The sequence below is a fragment of the Typha angustifolia genome, chromosome 14, assembly GCF_048772165.1.
Source record: "Typha angustifolia cultivar Huaian chromosome 14, ASM4877216v1, whole genome shotgun sequence".
Classification (NCBI taxonomy): domain Eukaryota; kingdom Viridiplantae; phylum Streptophyta; class Magnoliopsida; order Poales; family Typhaceae; genus Typha; species Typha angustifolia.
In genome coordinates this window covers 1,102,306-1,112,682 of record NC_133252.1, presented here as the reverse complement: position 1 = coordinate 1,112,682, position 10,377 = coordinate 1,102,306, and the positions used below count along the sequence as shown (strand labels likewise).

The 10,377-nt window shown below is 37.6% G+C and overlaps 2 protein-coding genes across 2 annotated transcripts; one reads left to right on the top strand and one right to left on the bottom strand.

Annotated features, from left to right (window-relative positions):
• Window positions 1–2,427: 2,427 nt before the first annotated feature.
• LOC140776826 (uncharacterized) lies at window positions 2,428–5,314 on the top strand. Its single transcript, XM_073120707.1, has 3 exons — window positions 2,428–3,147; window positions 3,252–4,329; window positions 4,833–5,314. Exons 1-3 carry the CDS (start codon window positions 2,738–2,740, stop codon window positions 5,115–5,117), a joined length of 1,773 nt encoding a protein of 590 aa, XP_072976808.1. The 5' UTR covers window positions 2,428–2,737; the 3' UTR covers window positions 5,118–5,314.
• A 1,347-nt stretch (window positions 5,315–6,661) lies between these two features.
• On the bottom strand, window positions 6,662–10,206 carry LOC140776713 (NADH dehydrogenase [ubiquinone] 1 alpha subcomplex subunit 8-B-like). Its single transcript, XM_073120528.1, has 3 exons — window positions 10,093–10,206; window positions 9,808–10,019; window positions 6,662–7,060 (listed from the first exon to the last, which is right to left on the bottom strand). The coding sequence occupies exons 2-3, from the start codon at window positions 9,993–9,995 to the stop codon at window positions 6,925–6,927; spliced, it is 324 nt and encodes a 107-aa protein (XP_072976629.1). The 5' UTR covers window positions 9,996–10,019; window positions 10,093–10,206; the 3' UTR covers window positions 6,662–6,924.
• Window positions 10,207–10,377: the final 171 nt, after the last annotated feature.

The window sequence follows — 10,377 nt, the reverse complement described above, 5'->3', positions numbered from 1 at the left end:
TTATAACGAAGGTCAAAAGAAGAAGATGGACCATTGGGACCATGAGAGACTAATGAGGGAAGCCAGAGAGAGAGAGAGAGAAGGGCATGGTGATGAATGGATGCCATATGGGGATGACATGGATGATGACCCACCAGCCTAACAACATCTGGAATCCATATCTGAATCTCTGCACCATTTGATTGATTGCCCAAGAGGAAAAACATTTATGATTTAAAGTCTTATTCTTATATTTGATTTTATTTTGTTTAATCTACTTGAACTTAAAATTAACTAACTTGTTTAAGTAAAATGGATGGGATCATATCAATTCTTTTAAATTAAGCTCTTTTTTTTTTAGATATAAGAGACTATTTGACCAAGTTAAGCTACTCTTGAGAATAAATAATTTTCACAAGTTATTAAGAGGTTAACATTTGAAAGATTATTGTCATCTTCCGGAATCCGGGATGGATTAATTAGTAAATAAGTAAATATATGCCATAATTTTTCACCGCATACCTAAAAACATTAGTACTTACGTCTCTTATGATCAAGGAGGTTGTAGGATAAACTCCAATCTCGAGTGATAATTTTTGAAGAAAAAAAAAAATTTACTTCGTGATTTGATGTAACGATTTGGCTTAACAGCTTAGTTCGACAATACATAAAGGAGCAGCTCAACATTACGACTACTTAGACTATAAACTCAGAGTAGTAGCTCAGCGAAGCAACAACTTAAAGTCTAAAATATACAACTTATTATGTTAGCTAAAATTTAATTTAGTGGAGTCTAAAGTATTTTTGTTTCAAAAGGACTATTGGTTTATTATCAAGCTTATATGTCATCTTCTTCTGACTCAGAATGAAATAGGAAAAAAATTATTGACAATCAATAAAAACCTACTCTCATTACCACTTGAGTAGGAATCTTCTTCCCAACCTGCTAGACCAGCTAACTCAGAGTATCTGATACTTGTGTATAAAGGTATTTAAGAAGATTATAGATATTTACAATCTCTCAAAGAACAAAACTTAGGGATGGTGATGATGATTGGGTTTGTTCAAATCTAATGTCCAAAAGACAAGAAAAGAAAAGAAAAAAGGATGTCTTTATGGTTACTATGACAATGAGACAAAGGTAAAAGCTCAGGCCGCAGGGGATCCAATGTTTCTTTCTCAGTGTTTGAGAAAAAAATAAAGACAAGCAAAAGGCTGAGCAGAGAGGGGGAAGTGGATTCTTTCCTTTCTCGTGATACCCACCATAAAGAAGTTCAAAGAAGAACAGTCCTGGAAACAAAGCCTTGGAGTGTGTTCATTTGTTACTTGTTAGTCCTGACTCTGTAGTACCCTCCTCTGCTGTTTGGGCATCTATCTATGATCTATCTTCCCATGGCTATGCTGGGGAGTTTATTCATGGATAAAAGAGGGTTATTCTTGAATAAGTTTTGCCAATCAAATATCTCTATCTCTCTTTAGAAATTTTAAATATAAGTTATTCAGTCTCTGAGAAAAATATTTATATAAATTGTTGACCACTTTGACAACTTATATAATTTTTTTGCCTTTAGACTTGTATTTTAAAGCTCTAAAAGTTATGTATACCTCTAAAAATAAAAGTATTTATATGGTTGGCTTGTGATAATAAGATTTTAACTTAAGATAATTTGATCAGAAGAAATTAGATTGAAGATCTAGCTATGTTTATTGTGGCAAAAATGAAAGTGATGGTGAAAAATGTGGTAGATTGCTTATGCATTTGGTGTACCTAATTAGACGAAAATTGTAGGATTTTCAATCCGAGGTGAATTAACACCGGGAAGATTTGAGTCGCCAAATTAATAATATGTTTATACGTTGGACAAAAACAAATAATGACGGGGCCTAGAAATAAGCTAAGATGATGTTGTAGGGGCCTCGCTGATAGATGATGCCAACGCTGAAAGGGAATATTTATTTTTTTGGTTCCCTATCTATTTATCTTTTATAGAACCTCGTTGTATTGAAAGTGACGGATAGTTGTAATTTTACTGTTATTTTCTATGATGTGTTAATGTATGTCAGATGGATATTTGGTTTTGCTGCAGCCTATAGATATAGTAGACTGATAGTTGTTTTAGTTCTATTTATGTTTCGTAATGAAACTGATTTTTAGAATTTTTGTTAAAAATTTTAAAAAAATAATATCAATAAGTAAAATAATATTTTAGGCTAAATAACTAAACATATAGAATATTCTAGAAATCATGAGTAGAAAGACCATCTATGGAATTTGAAGGGTATAACATTATGTATAACAGTCTATATAATTGACACCAAGAAATAATATATAGATATAATAACTTATCCAACCGATAAGTAGTAAATAAAATTTCTTATCCAACTTCTTTCAGCTCAAGAAGAATAAGACCCTGTCCTTATTCATGCAATTTACCAAATAGGAGATCCGTACATGGTGGTGATAATAACTCTCCCACCTCCACGTCTCCCCTCTTCCTCTGACTCGGTTAGTCCTCTCTCCGCAGCAAGATCACATGCACATTTACACCGTCACCAACTCCCTATCACATTATTCAAATCTCATTGGAAGACAACCGGTAGAAGAAGACTAAGCCCACCAGGTGTTTGAAGAAATGCCGCAGCGCTAAAAATGCTGAACCCAATGCTGTGATCTCTTGTTCTCCTCTCTTCTCTCTTTTCTTCTCTTCTTCTCTTCCTCCGTTTGGTTTTTGTTCTTCTTCCGTTGGGTTTTGGGAGAATGGCGGCAGCGTTGGAGTGTTGGTCCGGGCGGCCGAGCACCGACGAGGACATGGTGGAGCAAGTGCTGATGAAGACCCATGATCGCTCTGAAGTGTTTCCTTCCTCGTCCTCCTCCGGTTCCACCTCCCCTTCTCCTCCTCCGGCGACGAAAGACGACACCTTTGCATCTAATGGCGCCTTCCCACCTCCCAAGAAGTGGCAACGCCTTGGCCGCAACTTTGCCGGCGCCATTGCTGCCCTCAAGAGCTCCCTCAACCTCGAATCTTCCCCCCGAGACCCTTCGCCGCGATCTGAGAAGCTTCTCTGGGGCGGCGTTGTTCGCAATCTCACCCAGCTCTACCCGGGAAGCCAAATCCCTGAAAAGCTCATGTCCAACGTCCGCCGCCACTTCGATTCATTGCCAAACAGGTAACTTTAACTCCCAATCGTAGAAATTAGGGATACCAACTTCGGCATTTTGCCATAAGATTGATCTGCAAGTGTAAAAATCCGACTTTCTTTTTTCCTAACAGCTATGCTCAGGCCGGGTTTGATATGAAAGAAGTCCTCTTGCATGCTAAATTGGTGGAGCAGGCTTGCTCTGATGACCAGCCAGTGGTCAATATCCAAGAGGTGCAAGAAAAAAATGATGCGGTGGAAGGGGTTGTTCTTAAGCTCACATTTGCTTGCAACTCACCTCTTTCGTGGCAGGCGATGTCCGGATCTCTTGATAGCTCTTTGATCTGCTGCAAAAAGATTCAGATCTTTGAGAAGAAGGGGTTAACCCTTGGTGTTGTAATGATCATTGTCCCTCCAGGAAATGAGAGGCATTTCAGGTCTCGGGTTGAAGCTGCTCTGAGATCTGCGGTAAAGAAGCCGAAGAGCAATGGTGTTAAGCTTCCATTTGGGCTTTGTGGCTGCCAAGAGGAGGGCTCGAAGAACTATGATGATGATTCCCAATTTGATGGGGATGATGTGCAGACATTGGATAATGAGGCGCTTCGCCGGATCCAGCTGCCAAATCCCCTGCCCGAGTCTTCACTAGTTGTCTCCATCGATGAGTGGCAAACTATTCGATCTGGTGGGGAGGAAATCGGCAGATGGGTGATAAGCTCGGATGAGGTCGAATTTGTCGATTGGGTAGGCTCCAATTCTTTCAAGGGTGTCTATAGGGGGAGGAAGGTGTGGGCAAAGAAGTTGAGGGGCTGCGAAATTGGGAGTTCTTATGATATTGAGATCAGGCAGGATTTGTTGCAGCTGATGAGCTGTGGGCAGAAGAATATCCTTCAATTCCATGGCATTTGTTTTGAAGAGAGGCATGGACTGTGCATTGTGACAAGGATGATGGATGGGGGATCAGTTCATGACATTATGCAGAAGAACAAGAAATTGCCCATTAGAGAGGTGATGCGGATTGCTCTCGATGTTGCTGAAGGTCTTATGTTCATGAACAATCATGGAGTCACTTATCGTGATCTCAATACACAGAGAATTTTGTTGGATAGACAGGGAAATGCTTGCCTTGGTGATATGGGTATAGTTACTTCTTGTAACAATGGTGGGGAGGTGACCGAGTATGAGACGGACGGGTACCGGTGGCTAGCTCCTGAGGTTAGACTGCTTAGTTGACATGCTTTTTCTTCATTATGTTGCTTCAAAAGTAGGATTAGTCCTGGTCTTATTACTCTGCTTGCTTGATCCTTAGAAATTTATTTCGCATTTCATTACTTGGAGCCTCTTTTAAATGTCTTAGGAGCACTGCACATAACATCTAGTAGGATTAAGAGCTGTCTATCCTAAATCCTTCATTGTAAGCTGTTCTTTAGTGTAATCTTTGCTAGACCTCACCTGTTGTGCCTTAAATCCCCTTCTCACATTATGAGAGCAGTTTGTTGCTGTAAAAGAAACAAAAACTAAGATGCGGTACCTATCCAACCATTCATTCACTATAGAAATATAAGTGAACTACTATTACTCCAGAAGTTAGTATCAAAATGCCAATGTTAAGTCTTTTTCATTACTTGCAAAAAGCTATTATAACATCATTATGAAGTTTATGTACAGGATGTTTACGTCAGGGTAATAACGTAAGCTCATCTTCTTGACACATGCAGATCATAGCCGGCGATCCGGAGAGTGTGACAGAAACTTGGATGAGCAATGTCTATAGCTATGGTATGGTGCTCTGGGAGATGGTAACCGGTGAGTCAGCATACTCATCTTACTCCCCGGTTCAAGCAGCAGTCGGAATTGCTGCCTGTGGATTGAGGCCAGAGATACCTAAAGAATGCCCACAAGTTCTAAGATCATTGATGCTTAAATGCTGGAACAATTCTCCATCAAAGCGCCCACAATTTTCCGAAATCATCTCAATCCTACAAAGGCAGAATATTAGATAGGTTTCTTGTTTGTTCTCTCTTACTTTGTTTGGTCATTTTGGTTGGTTATGCAGCAATATGCATATAGTAGATCTATGCGAAAAAAAAGAAGTCTTTTCTTTTACTGCTTCTCTACACTCCAAATGTATACTTGTCAGACTAGAAGGCTCCTCTAGCAGTCAGCACTATAAGTTTATATCGTATCTCATATTCGTTGATGTAGAAAATGTTGTGACCTTCCTATCCATTTATTTTTTACTTGGGTAGACAAGTCAAGATCTCTCCTTTGAAGTGGCTGTTTACAATTCATGGTTGGAAGCATTGATTGGAATCATCATTGTTTCATGTCCTGTCTTTCTTTGATTTGTTATTCTATATTACTATTGTTCCATCTGTATGTGGACATCTTGTTTCTATTACATATGCGTACTTTCTTAATTAGACCCTACCTTTTGTATCGTCTTACTAAATTATCAGTCCAGATATCATGACAATTGTCAAAATCCACAGGTATCCGTCTTAATTTAGGGATCTTTCTCTGGTCCCATATCATAATTTGATTATTGTCCGAATTAATTTTGAGCTGGAAACGACGTACCTTCTTCCACCAAGAATAAAAAAGAAAAAAAATCTAATTTTGGAAGCAGAATGAAATATGACGCCCGTTTAGAAGTGGATAGAGAATGGATTGAAGAAGCTCGACTTAGAAAATAGAGGAAAAAAATTAAAAGAAATTTAATAGTTAGAAGTCAACCATTGATGCTTACGAGAACGTGGAATGAGGAAACGTTTGCTGTCAAAAGTATTATTCACATTGCTGCTGTAGCAAGTAGCGAGGGTTATGTAAACAGGCTTTACTGCTCCTCTCTTCCAACAATAAAATAAAGTAAAATATAAACATTCACATCTTTATTATCCCTCTCTCCAGAAATTTGGTTTTGTTGACAAGAAATTCGTATAATGATATATTTTTCAAATCTTAATGAGAAGATTATCTTCAACTCGGGAGTCTTGGTGAATCACGTTTGACTCCTTTTTTGTTTTATTACTCCATATAGGCTAATCAACTGGATTGATGGTGCCAAAATATCAGAGACTAGAAGTCAAAAGTCTCCACAATGAACAGGATCGAGGGTTTATTATATAGCAGAGAATGGCCTGAAATTGAACTTTCATGATGAGCAACACTTCAGTCAAGAAAAATTATATAAAAATGTTTCATCCACTAAGAATCCAAAACTAGTTGAAGGAACTGGTGGTGTATTAACTGAAGTAAAACTTTCTCTTGTATCTAAATGAAGGAAATTCCTGTTAATCCTGACCTTAAGTTTGCACTAAACCATGCAAATATTCGGGAATCATAGAGGGTGATAAGATTAACAATACAATGAAAAAGGTACTAAAAGTTCAGCTAAGAACATTTGGAAGCTTGACCAAAACTTCAAACTTTTTCATTGCAGACTATGCTATGCAAATAGAAAACCTTATTTTGTTACAGTCCCCTCTGGACTGGTTGCAATGGCAGCAGATTAGAAGGACCAGAAGAGGTGTATTAGACACACATCGAGACAATACTGTATCAGTTTGCTAGAAGAAATTTTAAAAGGGAGGAGTATGTTGCAATGAACATCCAAGCAGATGCAACAGTAGCATGGTTTGATGAATTGCTTGCAAGACAAAAAGAAAAAGAAAAAAAAAACTTTGGATGAATTGAAAAAGTACTACTTTTCACCCACAAGACTGTTTTCAAATGCTAAGACGATTGAAGATCATGAGTTGGAACCTCATTAACTTATTCCAAAAGATCATTGGAAGAAAAATTGCAGGACTAGTCAGACAACGGGCATGTGCTCTCAAATGCTTCCTGCTCTTTACGGCACAAGTCGAATTCATTGGTGTAATAGTACATGCAACCTGCATAAGCATCCATCTCTTTGGGACACCTCTGATGAAGATCTTTCAGCCTGCATTTTAGACTCATTAGACCAAAATTTTAAATAGTATACAAACGATGCATTAACTAAAGTTCAAAGATTTATTGTTTCAATGAAACGGGGCAGGAGCCCTTTTGTCAAAAATAAAAGTCAAAGATCTCCTAAACTAAATTCACAGATATAATGGTTCACAATGATGTTTTCCAGTGTATGGTAGGGAAGCAACATCACAGATAAACAGTAATTAACTCGAACACTTGATAAATGATTTTCTTACAAGAAAAACAAATGTTTATACAATCTGCCCTTGAGAAAATTAGCTTTCTAAAATCTCTCCCTTTAAGGGAATAAAAGAAGAAGTTATATGGACCAAAAACAGCAGTGTGAGACTGGAACAGCTCAACACCTAGTAGAATGCTACCATCCAATTTCCCAGGGGTAAAAACACATTCTACACTAGCATTGATAAGTAGTTAAGGAATGCTATAGTGTTTCTTTTCTTCTCTGATGGGTGCTGTATTTCTTCTTTTAACTTAGGATTGTTAACATTTTATTTATGAATCAGAAGAAAAATATATGATAGAACATACTCGCGAAACATAATTTTGTTAATGACATAACTGATCTAAACTTTCACCTCACAATTTACATCCAATAAGGGAAAAGAAGAAGAAACAAAACTAGATTCAGGGCTCAAGTGGAAGTTCAGATAGAATTGTGTAGTCATAGTCTATTTACTAAGCAATAGAATTCACAAAGAATGTAATAGGATGCACCAATTGTTCAAATGATAAGCAAAGAGCTAACTGAAGATAGTAGTACCTTAATAAAACATAACAAAGTCAAGCACGAGCCCACAAGAAATAAAAACATAAAGTTTAGAAGCATGTGTTTTCTTGTAAAATTGGTCTAGTTACTTTCAATTCATACAAATAATACAAAGAGTGAATGCAATTAAGTTAAAGATATTTTCTGTTCTCCTGAGGGGGTGCAGATGTCCTTAACCAAGAAGATACACACAATAACCAACCATTCAGCTAATATGCTTGTTCTTATGAAGATCATTTTTCAGATACCTGGTGACAAAAGTTATCTAAATAGTTACAACAATTGAAATTTACTGAACATGAATAGTGCTAATCTCAGTAACGTAATGTACTAAACATCAACAAGGAGTTCAACATAGATTTATATGGTTTAGTAAAAGATATGTATCAATATCCACCAAAACTATTTTCCATCAAAATGGGGTTGGTCATAGAAGAAATCAAAGTTGGTGAGCTCCAACCGCGAGGACTGAGTTTAATCAAGGCAAATTCTATGATCAATTATGAAAATTAGTGCCAAAATTCTAACCAAGATTTGTTAAATAAAAAAGGTGCCTTACATGATATACAATTGGGCATTTTGAGGAAGCATTTTCCTTATTGGTCGATAAAACATATGGATATGCAAGTTGCAGATACAGGGGTTGCGGCCTGATTTGTCAAAAAAACAAAGATATGCAAGTTGCAAGGGCAAGGTTAACACGAAATTCTTCTACAGAGTTAAGGAGTTGAGACTGATGGGGAAATGTGAAAAGCCCAAGGTTCAAGTCAAAGATACAATTCAGCAAAGAGTCAAACAAACAATCCAACAAAGGTTCAGACAATCTATGGCCTAAAATGCAAGATCAGAAAAATCTAATTAATAGGTATTCATTGAATGGGGCCATAAAAATGCAGTTGTACATGTTTTGATCTACACAGGAAGATATCAAGTTTGTCTTTAGACAGTCTTACTTCTTGTTTAAGTTTAGAATCAGATCAACTGAAAGAGAAGAGGACCAAACCTAACTGATTCAGGATGTAAAGAAAAAAGAAAATATAAACATATTTATTTCAGCAGTGGACACCAAAAATAAATCTAAACAATGAAATTCAAAAAAGAAAAAACGAAGGGAAAAAGAATATAGAGTGGAAAGAGAAGATAATGCTGAAATCTCTACATAAAATTTATCCTTCATCATAATAGTCCATGTTATATACAGTTCAAATATATGTTGGCTTTGCCATCCAAATTTTTATGCTTGGTGAGTTAACAGTCTTAAACTCAGTAGTGATATCAAAACAATTCTGTATCGCAGTGATTGAATTATGCATAGGTTGCCTATCCCCTATTCCATCAAATATTTTTAGGTATAATTTCATTTCCCACTGCAGCATTTTTTATCATAAGAGCAGCTATTGTAGTTGTATTCCAACTTATTTGGACGGGTATAAACTAGACACAGTCAGCTAAAGTTATCTACTCTCGACTTTCTGTCAGACTGACATGAATAAAGAGACATCCATTATATTTCATCGTTAGCAGTTCAATTAAATCAGATAAGTCCTAAACAATCCAAAATGCCTCACCATAAGAGATGCTTCTAATGTGTTGCATTGACAAATGACGGCTATTTCTCCCTTATACATAATTCAACCGCAAGAATTTGTTATGAGGACAGAGCTCATACGATCTGGAGGATCACGTCCGAAGTAAATCAACACCTAAACATTTTACGAAGCACAATTAAACATGCCAACTACAACGGCAGCGAACCAAAGGCCAGAAGAAGTCAATTTGAGCGAGATCCTGTTCCGGTTCCATTCAGAAACTATGAAATCTGGAATGCATTCCGCTACAACTCTAAAGAGGCAACAACCAAACTAAAATGACCATAAAATCGTGTATAATTTCTGGGAAAATTCCCACTGAGAGAATTGGATTTGCGTAAGAGATTCGTGATTCCTTACAGATTTAGGACACATCGAGTGACCTGCCGGCCTTTGTCGAGGCACTTCTCGGGATTGGGATCCTTCTTCTTGCAGTTGATGAAGTCCACGTTCTCCGCCCGGCACCTCACGGCGATGTGCTTCGACGCCGCCATCAGAACTGCCGACGTCGGGATCGGCTCCCCCGACGCATCGACGGTGCTCGACATAGCCGCCGATCCGATTCCGCCCACCTTCCGCGATCAAGGTTAGGATTGGAGAAGGCGATCTCGAAGCTAGATCTGGGGCTAGGGTTTTGGAGCTTACCTAGAAGACTCGAGCTCTCGCGAGGACGACGCGAAGGGGAGAAATGGAGCAGAGAGGAAGGAGTGCGAGTTCTAGGTTGTGTTTGCTAATCTGCGATGATGAGGAAAGACCAAAGAGTTAGCTTCCATACGGGCTTTTACCTTTGTGGGGGCCCATAACTTGCAAGTAGATTGGGCCAGAGCAAAAATTAAATAAAAAAATTGTATGAAATTTTATTTTAGTTCATTTATATTTTAAATAGGGAAAGGAATTCAATGAAATCCATTTATACTTGATTTCAAATAT

Bases quoted from the DNA above. Each gene is read 5' to 3' on its own strand.
- LOC140776826 (XM_073120707.1), top strand. From the start codon at position 2,738: ATGGCGGCAGCGTTGGAGTGTTGGTCCGGGCGGCCGAGCACCGACGAG. The intron at 3,148-3,251 runs GTAACTTTAACT...TTTTCCTAACAG, and splicing joins TTCGATTCATTGCCAAACAG to CTATGCTCAGGCCGGGTTTG. The intron at 4,330-4,832 runs GTTAGACTGCTT...TGACACATGCAG, and splicing joins ACCGGTGGCTAGCTCCTGAG to ATCATAGCCGGCGATCCGGA.
- LOC140776713 (XM_073120528.1), bottom strand. From the start codon at position 9,995: ATGTCGAGCACCGTCGATGCGTCGGGGGAGCCGATCCCGACGTCGGCA. The intron at 7,061-9,807 runs GTAAGGAATCAC...TCTAAAATGCAG, and splicing joins ACTCGATGTGTCCTAAATCT to GCTGAAAGATCTTCATCAGA.